The sequence below is a fragment of the Lissotriton vulgaris genome, unplaced genomic scaffold (assembly GCF_964263255.1).
Source record: "Lissotriton vulgaris unplaced genomic scaffold, aLisVul1.2 SCAFFOLD_2213, whole genome shotgun sequence".
In the NCBI taxonomy this organism is placed as follows: Eukaryota; Metazoa; Chordata; class Amphibia; order Caudata; family Salamandridae; genus Lissotriton; species Lissotriton vulgaris.
Genome location: NW_028245855.1, coordinates 247,382 through 271,373, shown reverse-complemented (window position 1 = coordinate 271,373; position 23,992 = coordinate 247,382). Strand labels below are relative to the sequence as shown.

The following is a 23,992-nucleotide window of genomic DNA, read 5'->3' as shown; positions in this document are numbered from 1 at the left end:
CTTTACATAAAAATACTCAGTAATGGGATGAGGGCATGTGCTAAGATTGACAGTACAAGGCGATTTGCCCTTAAAGGAGAGAGAATTACAAATAAATGTGTTACGGCGATGGTCAGATTTATTAGCACTGAAAATGTGTCGGGCATCATTGAGGAAGAAGGTGCTTCATATCGGAAAAGATAGTATTACCACAAGTGCCATATTATTAAAACAGGAAGGCCCGTTGGTTTTTGAGAGTGGCTGAGAATATTTGGCACTAGGCAAATGCTAAGGGGCATCCCACTCGCATCAAACCTGTTTCGGTGATCAGGATCGATCTCACAGACCTATGAGTAGCAAAAGAAACGCTAAATACAATGGTGAGCCCAATGGGGTGCCTAGAATAAATATTTCACCAGTAGAGCAGACCAGAAATTGATTTGTTCATAACACAAGAAAGCAGGTAAAGGCACTGTTGACCAGTTGGAGAAGGGCATTTTCTTCATGCTGTCTTATCATTTACTAATGGGCCCGGTTTTCTGAAAGTTGAACAGTGTTAGAGCTTTCTTGGGACTCTCATACCAGATTTCTTCACTTCCTGGAAAAGTCTGCGGTGCCTTGCAAGAAGTTGCGGGTACACTTAGGGTTGTTATCTAGGAAATGGGGCAGTGACACAGATTGATCAATTTATTACCCTGTCTTACAGATGGATAATGTACAATTTAAAAAAAATAATGCAAGTGCTGAAGAAGGTCCAAAGCCCATCATCAGGGTGTGCCGAAAATATATGAAATGCACTTTATGCAAAGATGTATTGCAAGTCTTTTTGAAGTTAATACGTATTTCAAGAGTGGTTTCACCATCAGTCCCAATTAAAGACTGACTGTACACACAGGGCTCACAGGTTCGCCAAATGAACCCACCATTCCTGTAAGGTGAGGGAGCTTCTTCAGAAGGTGGTCTGATTGGAGCTACACGCTCTACAAGGCGAGTTCGGGGGCAATCTGGATTCCAATAGAACCTTCCCCTGAATGTCCTCCGGAGAAAGTGATGGTTCAAGCTCTCCCATGTTCTGTACCCTAATTGATTTCATATAATCCTGATTGTTGAATTACCCATTTTCTTTGAAGACCCACTTAATGCTACTGCACTTTAAATGTCAGGGAGCACTAATGTACTAATTCAATAAAACGAGAGCATGCAGAACGGCTAAATAAGTCTTTCTTTGTCAATCAAGCAAGGGTGCAGCCCTTAATGCTAGATTGAAAGCACACTGTATTTAGTTGTGTTACAGAGAAGCTGGTAAACCACAAGAAAATATGCAGCCGTAGATCCAACGGTCCTATCCCAGGTGTCACTGTGCACTCTCTCACCGACCCTCTCAAATGAATCTCACATAACATTTTGAAATGCCTAGGGTTCACCTTTACAAACTTTAAAACATTTGACAAAAATGAAAATATTAGGACCAACGCACTTTAGGCTTATGGACAGCTTTTGGACCTGTAACAGATGTGAAGGTGACAATCTATTGTTGCTTGTAAGTAACTTGTTTGGATCTAGTGTCTGAAGGTAGTGGGTGGAGGAGGTAAGTAGGTGGGTAGTAGTCATGGGTAGAGGTATTACTTATGGGGTTGAGGGCCACTTATGTTGTTGAGGGATGGTCTTGTAGCTGAATCTAGTGTCTTGAGGGGAGTCTCTTGTGGACCGCCGTCTCTTGGTTGAAGTAGAGTTTTGGGCCTGGGTGTTTTTGTTTGCGTGGAAGCTGGTGTTTGAGAGCGGGCATTCTGATTGACTTTTCATGGTTCTAGTTGGTCTAGTGAGTAGGGTTCTGTCAGATCATCATAGGACACTTTCGCAGGGAGAGCTATATTCTGCTTGTTGCTGATGCTTTGATTCTGGTCTTTGCAGAAGGAGGAAGAGCTCCGGAAAGAGGAGGAGAGGCGGAAAGCTCTAGAAGACAGACTGCGCTTCGAACAGGAGCGGATGGAGCTGGAAAAGAAGGAACAGGAGGAACGAGAGAGAAGATATCAGGAACGGGAGCAGCAGATTGAAGAACACAGGTATTTGGTGAAGAGGTGCTGCAGGGTCAGGCGACAAACAAGCACCAAATGGCTAAGGGAAGAACACACCCTAAGGGAAGTCCACACACTGAGGCAACAAGATGCAAGGAGGCACTAACTTTAGGGATCTGTATAGATTAGGTTCAGTGGTGACATCCAGTGAGCAAGACATTGACACAACAAGGAGCGCTTTGAGTGGGGCAGTAAAGTATCACGTGATGTGCCTTCCAGGGTCGGACAGGGCTTTTATTCCACTGGGCATTTCCCTGGTGGGCTAGAGCCCCTGGTGGCAGGGGCACTCCTAGTGCCTCTGTCTCTTTTCCCAGCTTCCTGCGGTTAATTGCAGCAGGCATGAGGAGGATTCAAGATGGTGCGAAAGAGAGGAAGGGCAATATAGAGAAAGTAATCCAAGAGGGTGAAACTAGAGCAGATAAGGAGAGAGAGAGAGTGGATGTATGGAAAGAGATTATGATAGGAGATGAAGGGAGAGGGGCTGGTTTGAGCATTTCCGCCAGGGCTGCTTTGGTTCTCCAGTCCAGTCCAGCCCTGGTATCTCCCTACTCGAGGACCCCTCTGTTAGCCACGTATGTGGGCGGGATCAGTAACTGGTCCTCATCCTGGCTTTAAAAGCATTCTTATTCTGCATAATCACAAGCTCCAGATTGAACTCATAAGAATTAGAAAGGCCTCTCGGAGTTAAATGATACACAGTCAACACCCGGGGCTGCGGCCCTCTCATGCATACCATTGTCGATCTATATACAAAGCACTGAATCACAAAGGGAAAGCACTGACCTTCCAACCACAGTCTAGACAATGACCGGCATTAACCACAAGAGACTGATCAGTTACCATATAAGGTTTTATTCCGAGCTCCTCTGGACTATGTATAAGTACAGATGGAAAAGTTAACTAGACAGACCAGACTATCGAGAAAAGATCAAACACACGTTTGCTGGGCTAAAGAGTCGCCAGAAGTGATATAGAAAGCCCTCGCATTTCAGAGTGCCCCCCCACACACACTGCCCCCTGTGTAAGCCATTACATAAGCTCTCTGCGGTGATCTTGTTGGTGAGCTCAGATCTCCACATGATAACTCACTTAGAACTCCACAGCGAGCAGATGGCGGCGAGTGTCAGGAGTCTCCTCCAATCAGCGTCCATCCCTTCTCCAATTATGTAGTGGCTGCGCTGCAGTTTCCTGTGTCCGCCTCCTGGCTCCCTCCCAGGATGAGGAACATGGGAATGGATAGCAAGGGAAGGGTGTGTTCATATTTTTCACATTTTTCACTCTGGAAACACACCTTACTGGGACTGATTTGAGCTGGCGTGCTTCCACTAGCTGGCTGGAGCTCCAGCGCAGCTTGAGGGAGGAGAAGAATTATGAGGGAAGAGGAAAAGAATTACAATTGGCAGAATTGCAAGGTCGAATGGAAGTGATAAAGAGTGCAAAAACGTGTTGTATTAGCAAACTGGCCCTGAATGTGGATGTGAAACCCAATGTAAATCTATGTAAAAATTCCTGGAAGCTGTTTTGTTTTCCCATTTAATTTATTTAAAACAATAAATACCTAAGTAGTTCAGCCCGCAGTTCCATGCAGTATGATGTGAAATGTAAGTTCATTAAATAGCAAGTTACACATATAAAGTAAAAAAAAAAAACTAGATCACAAATGACCACATAAAAGAAGTGCTGTTAAAGACTCAAGGTCTAGCCTTGGAGCTGGTGTAATTCGTTTTTATGGTTTTTTTATTGCATACAAATGTCAAAAAATGAAGTGTTGCCACCTAAACATAGAAATAGAATTTAGAAATGTAAACGACATTCACTGATGTCACTGGCCGTTTTACCAGTGTTGTTTTTAAAATAACAAGACTTTCAGTTGTCCCTGTTATTTTATTATTAATATTTGTGAGCGAAACACAATATATAAAAACATAACCAAGCACTCAAGTCACAGGCAACTACAATGTTACCTACACACTTTATAACAGCAACTTTTAAAAGGAGATGGAAAATAAATTACCGTCTAACTGGGCACCCGAAGTGTACTCATAGAAAATAGCGCTTTTTACCGTTAAGATAATAATTAAATTAATAAAAAAGGAAGAGAAAGGAACAATTTTTCTACAGATGTGAAAAATGTGCACCGACTTTGGGCAATCACACAACAATGAGCGTGCCAATGGGTAAAGTGGGAGTATCCATTGCACCAATGATGTTGAGTAAATTACCCCAGATTGGGGAATAAAACACTGAACTTAGACTATGGAGTCCAATTCAGTTATTTTTTCGCCTACCCAGTGTCTCTAGGCCCAGAATGGCCAGGTTTAGAGTTCATGGAGCCAATAATTTTAGACGTGGGACCCCAGGAAAGTCGTAGTAGCCTAAAGAGGCATCCCGGCATAGCTTCCAGTAAACTTGTAATGAGGATTTAGACTAAAGAGGAAGACCACAGTTGAGGCGAGCCGGAATTATAAGCACAGGCGACCATATCCAGCATTATCACAGTCTGTACTGTCCACGTCCTGTTTTGCCCCTTACACTTTGCTCCATTCGCCGACCCTACTTCCAAAACCTATGGGCATAGGGGCTACTAGTTGGAGTTATATTTACAGATTAGACACATTCAGAAAGAAACTCTATAGTGTTGGGAGGAGGCCTCCCAATACAGACGCTGACCACTACAACATCCTACTCCACCGTGTCGAATCAGCCGGAGTCCGTGGGCCTGCCCTGCCCTGGGTCTAGTCTTTCCTAGAGGGAAGATCTCAAGCAGTTAGCTTGGGTCCTTTTAGCGCCACCAGCGCTCCTTCGCCCTGTGGTGTCCCCCAGGGATCTTCTTTGTCCCCCCTCCTTTTTAATTTGTATCTTCAACCTCTTATTCACTCCCTGGGTAGGTGGGACGTCACCGTGTTCAACTACGCTGACGACTTACAAATTATTTTCTCCCTCACTTCCCCTGACGCCGTCACCAACTTTCAGGCGGTCATGATACACATCCAGCACTGGATGAATCAAAATCAATTAAAGCTCAACCCTGGGAAAACTGAGCTCCTCCCTCCTGGGAGGAGCGCCTCCCATTGGGGCCCCCAGAATTGGCCAACTGAGCTTGGTCCACCACCTCCTCCTGCTGGCCGTGTAAAGAGCCTCAGGGTCATTATTGACTCTGAGCTCACTCTCAAGGCCCAGGTGAGCGCCGTAACATCTTCCTGCATGTTCCAGCTACACAGGATACGGAAAGTCGCCCACCTCTTGACTCCTGAAGCTTTGTTACAAGTCCTAATAGCATTGGTGATGTCCCGTTTGGACTTCTCTAATTCCCTGTACCATGGCCTTCCTAAATCCCTGCTGTCTAGGCTACAGATCGTCCAAAACCAGGCTGCCAGACTGGCATTCAAAATTCCAAGATGGCAGTCGGCCAAACCTTTATTACATCAATTACATTGGCTACCAGTCAGTGAAAGAATAGCCTTCAAGGTTTGCTGCCTGGTCTTCAAAGCCTTGACTGGCCCCTCCCCCGCTTTCTTGAAGTCCCTGATTACCCCCTACTGTCCCCCCCGTACCCTGAGGTCCACCCACCTTCAGCTTCTGGTCGTCCCCTTTTTCAAACTCACTAAACTAGGTGGCCGCAGCTTCACTCACCTGGCTCCCAAGCTGTGGAATTCTCTTCCACTTTCACTTAAGACCTCGTGTTCTCTCTTATCATTTAGGAAATCTTTAAAAACTTTGCTCTTTTCACACCCCCGCTAAATCCCTCTTGCACAGCTTCAGTGTCCAATCAGCGCCAGGAAACTCATGGTGACAGTGCGCTCAATAAATTCCCCTTAACATTAACATTAACATTACTAGAAAGAGGTTGCGCTGACAGGACCAGCCTGGGCGAAGGTCACAAAGCTAGGATTGCAGTTGTGCCGATGGGCACAGGAACACTGTGAATGATATTGTTGCTGTCTCCTAATCTGAATCCTCCCTCTGTGCCCTGAATCTTTCTTTATTATTTTTTGCAGACGGAAGCAGCTAACACTTGAGGAGGAGGAGGCCAGGCAAAGGTTAAAGGATCAGTCTGTCTTTGTAAGTAAACGCCTGGCGAGCTTGGGTTGGGGAAGCAAAGTTTGCCAAGTGCGTAGATCAGGCTAAAGATGGGCATGTGTGTTTTTTTTTCCTCCTGTGTTTGGCATCCCTCTTGCAGGACTTCTAACTTTGTTTGTAAGACTGCAAGAAGCTGGAGCAGTTGGCAGCAGAACAGTGGTGGCATCGGGGAGAGGGCGGAGGTTTGAGGCAGAGATGTAACGCAGGGCGGTAGGAGTTTGGAAAGTGAGGCTACCTTGGTTGTTAGGATTTTTAGGGTGCTCACAATAATGCCAGTAAAATTCTTGCTACATCTCCAGGTAAGTGTATTCGGAAGTGAGCACAATAGTCCCAGACTCTGCTGGGAAAGGGAACTAGAGGCAAACAGGGCGTTAGGAGCCGGCCAGCTTCCAACATAAACTGTCGTACACAAATGAGACCGCTCCCACTAAAATGACCTAAATGGTGTTCAGGGGTGTTATGTGTATGTGAGTGTAGGCATCTCACAAAAAGTTTAGGGCAGGCCTCATACACCATCTGGTGTCATGCTTCGACCCAATTCTACATAGCGATTCTCCTGGCCCATAGAAATGAATGGGAAATTATTCCTTAATTGCTATTCGCAATTTGCTAATCGCAATTAAGGAATTTCAAGAAATCGCAAAAAAATTCGATTTTCTACATACATACCAATTTGCAAATCTCAAAAATCGCTATTTGAAATTCGCAAATCTGAATGCTGATACATATGGCCTTCAGTTACTTACCCTGTAAGCATCTGTTCTTGGTATGTAGATTTACATGCTTTGCATACTCCGGCCATCTAGTGTTGGGTCCGGATGTTTGAAAGTTGTTTTCCTTCAAAGAAGTCTTTGCAGTCATGAGGTAAGGTGACTTCTCCTTTCGGTGTTAGTGCGCATGGGCATCAGCTCCATACTTAAAATGTTTTCCCACAAGACGGTGAGAATGAAATAAGTCAGTGCAGTATAGAGATGTCCATGTGTGTATAATGTGAATAATAAGAACTTCAACAGCCATAGGTGTCTGAGGAGGAGGAAGGGCACATGTGCATTTACATCTACATGCCAAGAACAGATGCTTACAGAGTACGTAACAATATCCGTTCGAGGCATGTGTGCTGTAGCTACACATGCTTTGCATAGACTGTATAGCAGTACACTATGAAAGCAGTGGCTAATCAGTTGGTGTTGCAGTTGTTTGAGAGAGTGTTTTTAGCACTGCCTGTCTGGCATTAGCTGTTGACGTGCTAAGACATCTACACATCATTTTGTAAATGTGTTTGATGTAGACCATGTTGCTGCCTTACATATGTCAGCTATGGGATGTTACCTAAAAAGGCCATAGATGCTCCTATTTTGTGAGTAGAGTGTGCTCAAAGAGGTACTGTTAGAGTACTTTTAGCTTGAATACAGCAAGTTTCAAAACATTTGACAATCCATTTCGAAATGCCCGATTTTGAGATGGGCTTCCCTCTATGAGGTGGAGCAAAAGCAACAAAAAGTTGTTTTGTTTTGTGAAAATCTTTTTTCCTATCAATGTAATATAATAGTGCTCTTTTGACATCAAGTGTGTGTAGAGCTCTCTCTGATATGGAATCAGGTGGAGGAAAGAATACAGGTAACTCAACTGATTGGTTGATGTGATACACAGAGACAACTGTTGGAAGAAATGTTGGATTTGTATGAAGAACAGTCCTATCTTTATGCAGTTGAAAGAAGGGTTCTTCTAAGGTAATGCCTGTAACTCACTAACACGTCTTCGTGAAGTAATAGCTATTAAGAAGGCAACTTTCCATGAAAGAAATTGTAGTGAACAATTGTGTAATGGTTCAAACAGTGGGCCCATAAGTCGTGTAAGAACAATGTTAAGGTTCCAGACAGGTGCAGGTGATACTCTGGGTAGTAATATTCTTTTAAGACCTTACATAAAAGCTTTGATCACCGGTACTTTTTTTTTTTTTAAACTCTGTTTATTGATTTTTCAACACAGAACAATACAAGGGTTTAGTTTTACGGTTCAGTGAAGCAACACCTGATACATTTAGCATTGATAGTACATGGCAATACAATAGCATGAGAATATCGGCAGATGGTCATCAGAGTGAGCACATTATTCGTCAATCAAGGGTAGTGTCATATCGCTAGTATGCATTAGGAGAAAGCCATGCCACAGCTCGTGACAGGGGAATGTGAGGGATAGCATCTGATGTGTTTAAGCATGTCAACAGTGGACAGTAGCGAACCATGTTAGTCGGTAGATTATACAATTACATATGTAGCAAATGATCATAATCTGAAGCCACCCAATGGTGATTTTATCTGTATGGATAGTCACCTCACACCTGGACACCACTGCCACTCCGGATGTTACCTCTATCCGGGCCCTCAACTCGATCTGCCTGGGCCAATAGGTAACTAATTAGGGGACCCCAAATGTCATTCGGCCTGTTAGAAATCGGGAGTAATTCAGTAAAAGTTGCGTATTGTTCCTGACAGTGAGTCATATCTGCGAGCCAGTCCTTAAACTTCGGGGCCCTACCACGACCCCACCTACATGCAACACGCCGTTTTGCAAGGAGCCGAGCAATATCTAAGAATTTCCTGCAGGGATGTGTGGTGTGTGTCCCAGGAGCATTAGCAATGGATCAGGATTTATGGATTCCCCGGTCATTGATTCGAGGGCACCGTGCACCTGCTGCCAGTAGGTGTGAACAAGGGGGCATTCCCAAGCAAGGTGTAAGAAACCTGCATGTTCCGCACGGTAACGTTCACATCTATCGTTATCGGATAAGCGGAACCGGGGTGTAGTATAGTCGCTGCAAGAATTTGTAGTGGAGCATCTTGAGCCTGCTACTGGCTGATATACGGGCCGTGAGGTTACAGCAGTATAACCACTGTTCGTCAGTAATCTCAGTTACTAGTTCAGTAGCCCAATGTAATCGGGCCGAAGCCTCCGGTCCCGAACTACATGCCCTGATATGGCGATACATGCCCGATACCAAATGTGAGCCATCCTGCGAGCAAAGCATGAAGTGAAGCGGAGACAGGACCTCAGGTTCAATAGGAAAGTCAGGTAGGATTTCCCTCATCCCCTGGCGCAGTCTTAGGTAGTAGAATACATCGAGCGGAGTGCGGTTGTGAGAAGTAAAGAACAGTTCCACAGTTTTGAACTGGCCAGCGGAGAAGAGTTCGCCCCAGCAAGAGATTTGTAGGCGCTCACAGAGCAACCGGAAGCCACGTTCCTGTAGGAGTTCAAGCTTAGAGTGGTATGCCATCGGTATCCGGGGAGAAAACAGGAGGCCGCAGTCCAGCCTCTTAGCCATGCGGCACCAGGCGTCTATAGTGCATGTGACGGAAGTATGCGGTGTTGTTACAAAAGACGCCAGGCAATAGCGGAGCCCATTGAGGGGAAGAGGGTTCGCAATCCAGTCCTCCACCGCCAGTTGAGGCATGAATGGAGTGGGAATCATCCAGTGATAGGCATAGTGCGCCTGAGCAAACAAATAGTAAGCCTCAAAGTCAGGTATATCGAAACCCCCTTTATCGTAAGGTTGGATCAGCATGGCCCATCTCAGCCGCGGGCTCTTACCTCCCCCAAAATAAACAACAAAGTTCTGACTTCAATGTTTAAAGAAAAAAGCACCCGGGTAGTAAGGAATATTAAGGAAAAGATAAAGAAATCGGGGTAGCACCACCATTTTGATAAGCTACGCCCTACCCGCCATGGAAATGGGAAGGGAGATCCATCGATCTACCAGTGCGGTAAGTGTCGTGACTGCCACACCGTAGTTTAAGCCTAATGTTTCGTCTTTATCACGCGAGACTTGGATACCCAGGTAACATAGGTCCGAACGACACCACTCTAAAGGAAAGTCAAGGGGGAAGTCAGCGACAGCATCCGTGAGCGGGTAAAATTGTGACTTGGCTCAGTTTATGTGCACACCAGACATTCTACCAAAGACGACAAATTCTCTGAGTAAGGGATTCAGGTTATGTGCCAGGTCTTTGACAAATAACGTCATGTCATCAGCATATAACGATACATCAATCTGGCGCCGGGGGCAGCGAATTGCGCCTTCACGGTGCAGCTGACGGAGCCTGCAGGCCAGTGGCTCTTTGGCTATCGCGAACAAAAGAGGGGATAACGGGCATCCCTGTCAGGTGCCACTGGAAATGGCAATGGAGGTTGAAAGGCGGCCATTAATCAGGACTTTCGCTGTTGGTTGCGTATACAGCATTTGGACCCAGGACATGAATAATTTAGGGAACCCCATACCCGCTAGGACGGTGAACAAGTATGGCCACTTGACCGAGTCGAAGGCTTTAGTGGCGTCTAAGAAAAACGCTGCTACTGGGAGGTCAGGGTGCACCATGCGGAGCAGGGAAAACAGGGTGTGTAGGTTATGGGAGGTGGATCGACCCGGGACAAACCCAGACTGGTCCGGTAATACAATCCGGGTCATCAAAAAAGATAGTCTGGTAGCCAGCACCTTCGCCAGTATTTTAACATCACAATTCAAGAGCGAGAGCGGGCGATAAGAATCACAGGCGCTGGGGTTCTTGCCAGGTTTCATTAATGAAATAATTACGACCTCTCGCAATGAGCAGGGGAGGATTCCGTCAGCCAGTGATTCCTCAAAGACCTCAAAAAAGACAGGGGCCATAATGTCTATGTTTGTTTTATAAAACTCGGCAGGGATCCCGTCCAGGCCGGGCGCCTTCCCATTTTTGAGCGACATAATCCCGGATTTCATCCAACTCGAAAGGGGCAGCCAGGAAGGCCCTGTCGCCATCACTGAGCCAGCAGAGAGCCACATCGCCAAGGTAGTCGTCATATGGTACGTCAGCGGTCGTGGCAGTGGTGTACAGCGCTTGATAATGAGAAACGAAAGCGGCGAGTAGGTCATCTGAGTTTCTGACTGTATACCCCTGATCGTTCATAACCTCCAGAATCGTATTATGATTGTGCGGGGTGCGTGTCAACACTGCCAGGTCCCTGCCTGGTCTGTCTCCCTCACAGTATTTTCTCACCTGCCAATGTTTCCCCTCAAACTTTGCTTCCCTGTTTGCCTCATCCTCGTATCGTGTCAGTTTATCTCTGAACTCTGCGTGGATGTCAGCACGATCTCCCTCTACCATCCGAGCTTCCAAGCCCTTCAGTTCACTGTCGAGTGTGCGAAGTGTGCGTTGAATGTCGCGTAGAACCCCAAAGCTTTTTGATATGCGATATCCCCTGATCGTTACCTTGAATGCCTCCCAGATGTGTTCGACCGAGTCTACAGATCCCTTGTTTCTAGGAAAGAAAGTGGCAATTTCCTCACCAAGTTCAGTGCGGAACACGGTGTCTAACGGGGCCGCTGGCTGCAATCTCCAGTGTGGTCTAGGATTGTCCCATCCAGGCACCTGCAGGTGCATCAGGACCGGGCTATGATCAGAGTACGTCCACGGGAGGAGCACCACCCCAGTTACCCCCGCACAAATCTCTCTTGAAGTAAATAGTAATCCAGTCATGCCCACGTGCCTGTCAGTGATGTAAAATGTGTGCCCTCCTTACGTAAGGGGTGTAGATAGCGCCAGCAGTCCACCAGACCACCCTCCGAGATCACGCCCTCTAGAGCCTCCCTGGACCTGGGTTTGTAATGCGTCACTCCATCTGCCCTATCTAGTTGAGGCACCAGTGCTAAGTTAAAGTCTCCCCCCCAAATGACATGTCGGGATCCTACGTCCAGAATTTTGCCCCAAAGTGTGGTAAAAAATAAGGGCATGTCCATGTTAGGTGCATAACAATTTACTAAAGTGATAGTGTCACGGTCTAAGCGTCCCCACAACAGGGCAAAGCGGCCCTCCTCATCCGTCAGTTCACCGCTCGCTTGAAATGGCACAGTGCGTCTAATCAGGATAGCTACACCTCTCGCATAGGTAGAATAGGAAGAGAAAACACGGGCACTAGCCCATTTGCTTGCAAAGGTAGTACGTGTTTGCGGTGATATGTGTGTTTCCTGTAACATGGCAACCTGAAATTGATGGCGATCTAAGTATGCAATCACATTTCGGCACTTTTTTAGCATTGTTAAGACCCCTTGCTAAAAAAAAAAAAAAGTGCCGAAATGTGATTGCATACTTTTTATAGCATTGTTAAGACCCCTTCCTTCCAAGATTAGATTTGATGGTTGAGACCACATTGTAATTTCTTATAGCTTTATGGTTATTTTTTCCTCTGTAATGTTCACGTATCCTGCTTCTCTTTTTTCTTTTGGAAAATAGTTACTATATTATTATGTTATGAATTGTAAATGTATTTATTTTATGTGCCTCTTGCAATATCAATAAAAATGTTTTAAAAAAAATTAAAAAATGTTAAGACCCCTTATATTCCATGACATACAACTCAATCGTGCATCAGACCCCGGACCCGCCATAAGATAGGATACATCATAGAAATGTAGCATGCCATAGATTCAATAAAACCATCCTCTCTCAGGTGATACCGAACACAACAACGACCAACCAGCCGCCCTTCCTCCCAGCCAAACCAAACTCCCTCCCCAAAAGAACTCAACCCCCTTCCACTACTGCATCCCAATCATGCCAGCAGCTGCCCGTTCCCACACCTGCCCTCCCCCCTTCTCCCCACAACTTCCACAACTTGTGCCCACAAATGGGGTATACCCGTAGGGGAAACAGCATCAAGGGCGCACAACCACTTCTCCCTCCGGTAGCCTCCCGTACTGCACCACCCTCGGTGGAGGCCAGGGCAGGGATAGTGGTCCCTGGAATACTTTACCACTGGAGAAGTTAAGTAGTCCCATACTGCAGTAAGGTGTCCAAACTATCTGGTATAGTGTCTTAAGATTCATGCCCAGCAGGGCAGAACCCGAGCAGTCTGTTCCATAAAGGTCGCTTCGCATCAATTGCCATCTCCCGCCAATGGTGGGTCGTCCTCGAGGTCCGCATTATCACCCCGATCTCCCCTCTGTGCTTTGCGGATAGCTTTCAAGTATTCTTCTGCCTTCTGCGGATTAGTGAAAAATCGCTGCTTTCCTTGGTGTGTCACCCGCAGCCTCGTCGGGTAGAGCAGAGCATAGTCCAGCTGGGGTTCTCGCAGTTTCTTTTTAACATTCAGGAATTTGCGTCTTTCCTCCTGCACTAGGGGGGGGGGTGAAATCAGGATAGATAGAAAAGGTAACGCCATTGTAGTGCAGGGTATGTTTGGTTCGAGCCGCTCTCAGTGCGACATCTCGGTCGCGATAATTCAGCAGGCGAGCAATGATTGGCCTAGGCGGCATTCCGGGTTTAGGGACGGGGCCAGCGACCTATGCGCTCTTTCTACAATGAACCGAGGTTAGAAGGCTTCTTCTCCCACCGACGCTCTGAGGAGCTGCTCCACATATAGTTCCATCCTGCCAGTGTTTGTGGACTCCGGAACGCCCGTAACGCGAATGTTGTTGGGTCTGCCACGGGCTTCCAAGTCCTCGTTCTTAGCTGCTATAACTCTTAGTAGGTTATCCATGCGGGCTAGCTGAGATGTATGGGAGGCGGTGACATCATCGTTGTCCGAAATCCGTTGTTCCGCTGTTGTTATCCGCTCCTCATGCTGGTCAACTTTATGCACCAGGGCGTCCATCCTGGAGGACATCCTGTCCACTTTCTCCACCACAGTGGCGAAGCCTTGTCGCATCTCCTGAAGCAGACGGTGCATATCTAGCTCTTTAGAGGGAGAGGCTGCGGCAGTAAGGTCCGCGCCATTAGGCCCCGGCTCGGCCGGCACCGACTTCGTTCCCTTCCTTGCGCTCTCAAAGTTTATTTTCGTCTGGCGGTTTTCGGGGCGCACCATCGTGTTTTTGTGCCTCTCACTGCCCGCCGCCCCGGGGTCCACTGGCGCGATGGTGAGTGCCTCTAGGCCAAGTAAGGCGCTGTGACGCCCGCCAGTCCGTCTCTGAGCAAGGTGCTTTTCCAGTAGTGTGCCTCGTGTCCCTCTGCGCTAATAAATCCTCACAGACTAAAAGGCTGCACAGCGGGTCCCTCAACCAGGTCGTAGGTACAGGGGAAGTAACATATAGCAAGGAGTACTCACAAGTCTCAGTCAGTATCGACCAGCATCCACATATATCGAGGTCAGGCTCTCCCAGACCAGCATACAACCACAAATGTTGTGCACAGCTTGTGTCACACGGCAGTTAGGTGTAGCATGTGGTGTAAAATGCCGGAATCGCCCTGTGCAGAGAACGCATCTGTAGCAGGCTCCGCTGCGTTGCCAGCACCCAGATGTACCCGGCCGCTCCACCACCACAGACCGCAATGCGGTCACGGGCCGACAGAGCAGAGCCACGCAGGGAGCTCCAATGTAGGTAGTAGTCACTTGTGTGGTCTCCTCGGCGCCCACACCAGCTCCGGGCAAGCCGATCTCGATGCTCTTTCAGGGGATCAGAGAGCCTGCAATCTCATGCGATCTCCTCAGCTCAGCGCTCGTCGCAGCGGCGTAACAGACACACGATTCCCCGCCGTGCGCAAATCCCGGCAGGTTCAGGGAACTCCTCTCGGCAGGGCCGCACCTCACGGCCTCCAGCAGCCACCAGGCCGAGCCACCACACCTCAAAAAGCATAAGCAAATATCCCATACTAATTAATCGATAAGGCATTGTCTTTCGATGAAGGGTGTGGGAACCTGGAGGCGAAGTCTGGACATTTTGAATTCTGTGATGTCTATTTGTGTAAATCCCCATTTTTGAAAGTACGGAAGGAGAACTGGAGGGTGAAGTTCCCATTCGTGTATTTGTTGTTTCTTTCTGTTGGAGATCGGCAACAATGTTGTCTGTTCCTGGAAGGTGCTCTGTTAGTAGATAAATTTTGTGATGAATTGCCCAACGCCAAATGGTCTGACAGAGGTGCGACAGTTTTAGAGATTGTACACCCCCTTGTTTTTGTATATAGTACATTGTCATATTGGCTGTCTGGATTAGGACCATTTTCTTTACTAGGTGAGGTAGAAAGCTTTCTACCTTAGTTGAGCTGCTTGCCGCTCTAGGTAGTTGATGTGATAGTTCTGCTATTTGAAGTTCCATAGACCCTGAACTTTCAAATGTTGTAAGTGTGCCTGCCACCCTGTGGGAGATGCGTCTGTTGTGAGCACTATTTGTAGAATAGGGTGAATGAACGGCCGCCCTTTTGATACATTTTGTTTGTTCCACAACTGCAGAGAGCGATGAGTGCGGCTACCAACACTAGATCTTTCAACTGACTTGTGTTGCTTTAACTGACGTGCTAAGCATTCTAATAGAGGGTGCATGTTTAGTTTTGCATGTAGCACTATTGTGATGCAATATGCTATCATCTCTAGTAACTGCATGAATGTTTTGGCTGAGAGATGCTGGTTGACATGAAATTGTTGTAACAGTTTCTGTAAATTCTGAATCTTGGCTGGATTGGAATATGCCAGAGCCATGCTAGTGTTTAGAATGGCTCCTGGATATGGTTGTGACTGATTCGCTTGAAGATGGGACTTCTGTATATTGACTGTGAATCCCAAGTGATGTAGAAGATGTAAGGTAATCTGAATGTGATGCACACATTATCATCTAAGGATGGGAAGACGTGTATTAGTTGTTGTCTCAGATGTGCCACTACTACTAGGCACTTGGTGAATACTCTTGGTGCAGTTGTTACTCCAAATAAAAGCAGTTTGAACTGATAATGATTTGTTCGAGGCATATGAGCTGCAGTTAACACATGCATAGATCGCCACCTAGTGTTAGGCCCGGATGTTTGCAGTTTGTTGTTGTCCTGAAAAGTTCTTTGGAAGTCACGAGATAGGTGACTCCTCCTTTGGACCACATTGCAAATGGGCATCAGCTCCATCCTCCGATTGATTTTTCCACCATCGGGCTCGAATGTGTTTCCTGAGCTCCGGTTTGGAACCGAATTTCCTTTGGCGCGCAATCCTCACCCAGTTCGATGATATTGTTTCGATTGCGCTCCACATCAACGCGATTCTTCACCACTTCGAAGTCTTCAATTCCGGTCGTCGACGAAGGCTTTCAGACCTACCTAGGCCTTACTCTCTGGATCATGGAAAGGACCCCATTCAAGAAGTTTCCTCAATGTGGGTCGAAGTTTCCCCACACAGATCTACATGAGGTGTGCAACCTTTGCCTCTCACCGGAGCACGAGGCCAAAGACTGTTCCGCTTGTGCCTCTTTCCGCTCCAAAAAGACGATTCGGGACCGACGAGCTGGAAGAACAATGGCTCGCTCATCAGCGTTGATTCCTGACGACATATTTGAAGAAGGCGTCAACGTGCCAGAACACCAGCGAGCCGAAGAAAGTGCCGGCTCCTCTGATGCCTCAGACGTCGAGGACCTCACTCCAGCTCAACGGGTCGTAAGTAAGACCGTCGACCCCAACCCTTCCTCAACACCCTCAAGAAAGGCTTCGGTCACACCCTCACCTTCGGGCCCGGGTGCACACGAGAGACTGCTTCCCACGCCCTGCCTTCGGGCTTGGCAAAGAAGCCTATTAAGCCTTCAGGCGGCTTGGGCTCGAGTCAGCCTATTCCCGGTGCCGATCCCATACCGACACCGAAAAATAAGCCATTGTCCTCAACCACGCTGACCGCTGCTCCAACACCGAAGCACTCGCGCCAAAGACTGGCACCGGCTCATCGATGCCAAAACCGCACTCGGAGCCGAGTAAAAACCCGCCTAAAGGTCCCGACTCACACGCTTCGGAGCTGAAAAAACACCTGGAACCGAAAAAAAAATTTCCGGTAAAAGACATTTCAAAACGTCATACTTCTAAGCCAAAAGACTCTTGACCAGCTGCTGAGTCGGTGCCGAAAAAACCTCCGGAACTAAAAACTTCGACGCCAAAGGATCTGCCCTACATAGAAGAGCTTTTTACACCAGATCCTACTCAAGACTCTTGTAAAGGATCCGAAGACTGGCCAACTAGCTCTTAGCTGCAAGAAGAGACCACTAGAGGCGCCTGCACCGCCTCCTCCTCCAAAGAAGAGAGACATTGCAACCTCTCCACTAAGGGTCCCTTCTCCACCACCTCCCCATACCGTTCCTCCTCCTACACCACATCATTTGCCTACACCAGTGTTTCCCAAACTTTTTTGACACATGGTTCCTTTGACCAATTGGCCATTGACCGTGACTCCCCATTACATTACTATTTTTTCAGACCCTCCAGCATTTCGCGATTTTGCGATTCACGAAAAAAATCGCGAAATTGGCTGAATAGCGCGATGGGCGTGATATTTATAATTCTCGCCGCGATATTTGCCAAAGTGACTGCAAAACAAACAATGCCTGATAATAGGCTGTGCGCGCACACGTCACTACGTGCCGCCGTCCAATACCTGCTTCCTCCTGTCCAAGATCTGTCTGTTATTCTGCCATTACATCTGCCGAAGAACAACAAAAGCGCAGTAGCGCCAACAAAGTTGCTAAAGTAAATATATTTTCTTTAGTCGTAAAATCTTATTGAAGAGGCAATTTGCTCATAATCCTTTCCGCCGCCGTCAGCATTGGAGCGCCGGAGCTGCAGCCGTAATGGTTGTGGTGGCAGCCGAGTAGGATTCGACATTGGCTATTTTGACGTCGTTTGTTGTGTTTGCCCCCACCCCCCCTACTCCCCCCTCGCCTCTTGTGGGTAAAGGACTGTGCCGTGCACGTAGTTCTTCATTGATAATCTCACCACAGTGTAACACATTTTAATGTGAGCCAGGGAAAATATGTCGGAGCTGAAAGTTGGGGAAGGATGTTGCAATGTAAGATGCACTTCGTAACCTAAAAGAAATTAGTATGGTTAGTGTTTTAGACAAGACTTTAATTTCAAAATGCTAAACACCTTAGGTCTTCGGATCCCCCTCGTTCCCCCTTTATCGTTTCTTCAAGCAGTAATTAACAAAATGGATATATCAGGTCAAAAGGCATGAGTTTGGAAAATACACGGAGACAGGAGATAGCAAGTCTAAGAACCATAGAGGACTTTTTTGCAGGGCCTTTTACCACTGTTACTTCAGCTACATACCTCTTTCTGCTCGGAGGTCACCAAAATGCGTTTTTGAAGGAAGTGTCATTAGACATATAAGTGTAGCTTTTATATGTAACAAAACGTGTTCCATTTAATAAAATTGTCATTCAATCAACTGACGTAATGTTATGTAAATATTAAATGTTAAAAATGTTTTTACTAGCAAAACAAATCTTTTAAAAACGTCCACCCAAAGACACTGACTTACTGTGGTATTAACTGCGCACAAGACCCACCTTTCTTCAAGTGACACAGGCTCATACAAAACTAACAATCCAGCCACCTATAGGCAGCATTGTGTCAGGGGATTTTTGTACTAATAGCTACCAGCTTTTAACACTGCTTGTGTCTGAGTCAGCATCTGTTTTGTAACTGTTATTTCATGGACCTCTGTGTGCATGACACTCACTCATGCCCTTGATAAGTGGGACCTAGAGGCAAGCCATCAAGGAGGAAAGCAGCAAGCCCCCGGTGTGTATTTCTTTGCTGCAGTTCCAAGATATTCATAGAGTTTCTACTTGCTCAAATTGGAGGTAATATCTGATATTTATCTGTTTCCTAGACTTCATTGCTGGATTTTGTTCAGGAGAAATTGTCAGTCATTGAATTTTACTCATATGTCACTTATATGTACAGTGAATTTATGAAAATGTCCCACATAAGCAATCTGAAACCTTGGCAGCTTGTACCCTGCAGCAGCGCTTCAGAACTGCTCGGGATGTTTTAAGGCCCCTTTTAGACCATTGGGTTTCAGAAAAGAGGATAGTTTTTTAAATGAATATCCTTGTCTTTGTCCACTCACAGATTTGCTGCATTACTTTCTAGTAAATCTAGTGCTCCAGCAGCTAAGCAGGACTACTCTATGGGTCATATTTGTATTATCAATATATTTTCTATGTTAAAAAGGGTGAACAAATCAGAGGATAACTTAGCAGGTCTATGCCTGAATGGAGGCGAGTTTCTATGATGGTCCTTGGAGTTTCTGTTTGTGGATTAATCAGGTTACTCTTCGTGCGTATTCGAATCGTCACGGAAAAATGGGCTTATTATAAATGGCTCGATCTTTGGAGTTTCTTCTAATTTCTGGAAATAGGAACAATTCCCGCAATGAATGTCAGTCCTCTCGGCAAAATCGCATCAGAAAAATACCTCCACGATTAATCCACATACAGAAACTCCAAGGACTATCATAGAAACTCGCCTCCATTCAGGCATAGACCTGCTAAGTTATCCTCTGATTTGTACGAAGGGTCACAACTGTTTATTCACTGACCTGTCCTGAAGAAGGTCTCAAGGATTTATCCAGTTGAAGACCGAAACGTCGACCATACAGTCCTTCTCCTGATTTTGATTAATTTGCACTGATGATTCTTGTACTATGATTGAAAAGTTGTCATCTTTTGTGATTGTTGCAGGATTGGACTTCTGTTGCAAATGAACTTCATGTTGATTTTACAAACTTTGATTTCATTTGTTTAATACTGTGTTCTCACCGTGTCTTCCTCATCTCCTATTTGCTTTGAGTGTTTATACATCTAAGCTGCTCTAATGCTCCTTTTCATACATTGCATATGTTTAAATTGATGCAGCCTCTGATTACTCAGATAAGATTTAGTGAGGATTCAATACAAAATCTTGTGCTGGAAAGTAATTATTCGAAATAAAGTCCCTTGCTGGCACACTCAATTATATACTGCTTATACTAGCACAAGCCCGCAAGGGTAAATTTGGGTTTCCCCACTCCTCTGGCAACTACAAGACATCCTGATTGTTTACAGCTGCTCAGTGCTCCCACTTCCTGACCCATGCACTGCTCTCCTCGTGAACTAACTGAAGACATGCTGCTGCGCCACCTCCAATCAGGGCTTGTGGGCAGATAGGCATTCACATGCGAGTGAGAGATGTTCTGTAATTATCCTGCTAACATTATTAAAGTAAATAAAAAAAATGCAGTGTAATATGTGAGCTTGCCATAATGGAAATAAGGCAAGTCGATTGAAACAAAATTAAGAAGTACACTTTAACAGGAGATGATGTCACATACTCTGCACGCTGTGCTTCCCAACTTTTTCTGACTTCCTTTCTCCCTCCCTCTCAGTGGCAGCAAGTGCGCCACCTAGTGGGTGCCAGGTGCAGCGCACCCAGCCTACATTCCAACGGCCGACGTAATTCCTAATGGATTGTTCTCAGTTATGGCGACAGTGGCGCCCCTGGCTGGTTTTTGTGGCGCACTGGGGTGCCGCGGCGCACAGTTTGGTAGTCACTGGCCTACACCATCCACTAATCCAGATGATGATGTAGATACAGACTCTGATGACACAGGTGGGGGTGCACATGACCCAGTAGGGACCAATAGTCCCCTCAGTCACCTAACCCATGGGATGATTATAACACCTCTGATGTGCCTTAAGTCCCTCAAGACGATGTATATCCTTCAAGGCCTTCCCCACCAGAGGACAATGTAGGTTTTCTCCTACTAGTCCAGAGAGCTGCCCAGTACCATGGGGTTGACTTGCACACCGATACTGTGGAGGATGATTTCCTATTGGACACTTTTGATAATACACAAAGGTCCACTGCCATTTTGCCAATGCTTAAAGGGGTCATTAGGCACGCAACAGAGGTATTTAAAGATCCTGTCAGGGCTCGGGTCCTCAACCCTCGCATTGAGAAAAAATACAAAGCTGCCCCTACAGATCCAGTTTACATTAGAGGTCGAGCACCATTAGATTCTTTAGTAGTATCCACTGCACGTAAACGTGCTAATTGACAGACATCAAGTGAGGCCTCACCACCAGATAAGGAATCTAAACTCCTTGACCTCTCTGGTAAGCGCACGGCGCCAAAGGCAGCTAACATATGGCGCATTGCCAATACTCAAGCAATGTTGGCAAGATATGACAGGGCACATTATGATGAACTGGAGTCCATAATGCAGCATCTACCAGACAAGTATAAAAATAGGGCAATGAACTCATACAAGAAGGTAAAAATATTACTAATACTTCCATTCGTTGTGCCCTAGATGCTGCAGATACTGCCTCAAGGGCAATCAATACCAGTACCCTTTTGGGTAGACATGCATGGCTAAGTATTTCAGGTCTTAAACCTGAGGTACAAAATGTCATCCTCAATTAGCAATTTGATGAGACACATTTATTTGGCCCTAATGTCGATGTGCCTTCAGAGAAAATAAAAAAAGACACTGACAAAGCAAAATCTATGGGAGCGTTGCGGCTGCAAGCTCCCAGACGTTCTTTTCGTCGCTCATCATATAGAGGCAACGCAAGAGGCTACTCCTCTGAAAGCCCCTCCACTTCTTACAAGACCCCTACCAATTCACATTCACTAGGGCCTACCAGAGAGGGGGTTACAGTGGTAACAACAAAGGCAGAGGCAAAACCAACAACTCCCGCTCTGTCTCTACCCCTACCCAATGACTTTCCTCCCCCCCAAACCCCTTCCCCCAACATTCCACTCCTGTGGGGGAAGACTGCAACAATTCCTTCCTGCCTGGACCAACATCACATCAGACAGGTGGGTGGGTGCGACAAATTATTCAGTCAGGTTACTGTCTAGAACTAACATCTACCCCCCAAACATACCACCCAAACAGCGTCCAATGTCACAAGAACATCTATCACTGTTAAAGCAAGAAGTAATATCTTTGCTAGAAAAAAGTGCAATAGAACCAGTTCCTCTGCACCAACAAAACAAGGGGGTTTACTCCCTATACTTTCTCATCCCAAAGAAGGCTGGCTCTATAAGGCCTATTGTAGACCTCAGATCGCTAAACATATACATACATTCAGACCATTTTCACATGGTCACACTCCCAACAAGTCCTTCCTCTCCTGTTACAAAACTACTTCCTTGCTACTCTAGATCTTAAGGACGCATACTTCCACATTCCCATTTACAAAGCTCACAGGAAGTTTCTCAGATTTGTAATAGACGGGCAGCACTATCAATTCAAAGTACTCCCATTTGGAGTCACAACAGCACCAAGAGTATTCACCAAGTGCCTAGCAGTAGTGGCAGCAAATTTACGAAGACCTCACATCCACGTCTTCCCGTACCTCGACGACTGGCTCATAAAAGCCAGCTCACACAACCAGTGTGTGGAACACACTCATACCACGATCCAACTGCTCCACAACTTGGGGTTCACAATAAACCACACAAGTCTCATCTGCAACCATCCAAAGTACAACAGTACCTCGGTGCCACAATAAACAACTCAACAGCGCTAGCTTCCAGCAAGGATAGCCTGCATGCAAACTCTTCTCACAAAGTTTCAGCCACAACACTCCCTTCCAGCACAAGTGTTCATGCAATTCATAGGGATGATGGCCTCTTGCATTTTCATAGTCCCCCATGCAAGACTTCAAATGCGTCCTTTAGAAGAGAGCCTTTCACGTCCATGGAACCAGGCTCAAGGTCAATTAACAGACCTAGTGTTGGTAGACGGTCGGACTCATCGCTCTCTGCAGTGATGGAACACCAAAAACCTTTCCAAGGGGCGACCATTCCTAGGGCCAGTTCCTCAGATAATATTGACAACAGATGCATCGCTCTCCGGCTGGGGGGCCCACCTACTGCAACACACCATGCACGCCAGGTGGACAGCCGCAATAAAAATGACTCCACATCACTCATCTGGAGTTACTAGCCATATTCCTAGCACTGAAAGCTTTCCAACAGCAAGTATCAAACAAAGCTGTTAGTCTGCATGGACAACATGACAGCCATGTATTACATACAGAAACAGGGCAGAACACACTCCCTGCAACTCTCTCAACTAGCACAAAACATATGGCGGTGGGCTATACCTCAAAACATATTCCTCCTAGCCCAGCCTGTCCCAGGGGTACAAAATACCATAGCAGATCTGTTAAGTCGGCAGACACAACAGATCCACGAGTGGGAACTTCATCCGCAAGTTATTCAACCATTCTTTCAGATGTGGGGACAACCTCAGATAGACCTCTTTGCCACCCACGAAAACACCAAATGCCCAAGCTTCGCCTCCAGATATCCACACCCACTGTCCAAAGGCAATGCGATATGGATGGACTGGTCAAACAAATCTGCGTACGCTTTTCAACCTCTACCACTCATGCCACTAGTAGTACGCAAACTACAGCAGCATTCTCTGACCCTCATCCTAGTTGCTCCAACGTGGGCCAGACAACCGTGGTACACCACACTGCTACAACTGTCTGTAGTACCGCACCAAAAACTATACCTGTCTCCACGCCTTTTAACACAGAACCCTGGAGAGATCAGGCACCCGGACCCAGCTCAGCTCAACCTTGCGCTCCGGCTCCTGAAATCCTAGAATTTGGATATCTTAAACTTCCTCCAGACTGCATGAATGTCATAAAAGAAGCTAGACGTCCAACCACTAGAGCAATATTAATCCCCTAGACGTGTCTATTCAACACATCATAGGATACTTACTGCACCTCCAAAGATGTAACTTAGCCTACACGCCTATTAGACTGCATCTTGCTGCAATAGCAACATATCTGCAAAACAGACAGCATCTATCTATGTTCAGAGTGCCTGCCATTAAAGCCTTTTGGAAGGCCTTAAGAGAATAATTCCTCCCACAGTACCACCTTCACCTGTGTGGAATTTAAACATTGTCCTCACACGGCTAATGGGACCTCCCTTCGAAACCTTACATAAATGTGAACTACAATTTTTAACATGGAAGGTTGCGTTCCTAGTAGCTATTACTTCTCTGCGGAGAGTTAGTGAACTACAAGCACTAACCATTCAAGGACCCTTCTTGCAAATGCATCATAATAAGGTCCT

At 46.3% G+C, this 23,992-nt stretch overlaps 1 protein-coding gene across 4 annotated transcripts in view; it reads left to right on the top strand.

Annotated features, from left to right (window-relative positions):
- Nucleotides 1–23,992, top strand: part of DBN1 (drebrin 1) — a 96,123-nt gene that overhangs the window by 15,242 nt on the left and 56,889 nt on the right. For all 4 annotated transcript variants that reach the window (XM_086949174.1, XM_086949173.1, XM_086949172.1 and 1 more), the window contains 2 exons: nucleotides 1,891–2,042; nucleotides 6,053–6,116. In XM_086949174.1, the coding sequence (XP_086805300.1) occupies nucleotides 1,891–2,042; nucleotides 6,053–6,116 (216 nt within the window). The remainder of the gene's footprint in view (nucleotides 1–1,890; nucleotides 2,043–6,052; nucleotides 6,117–23,992) is intronic.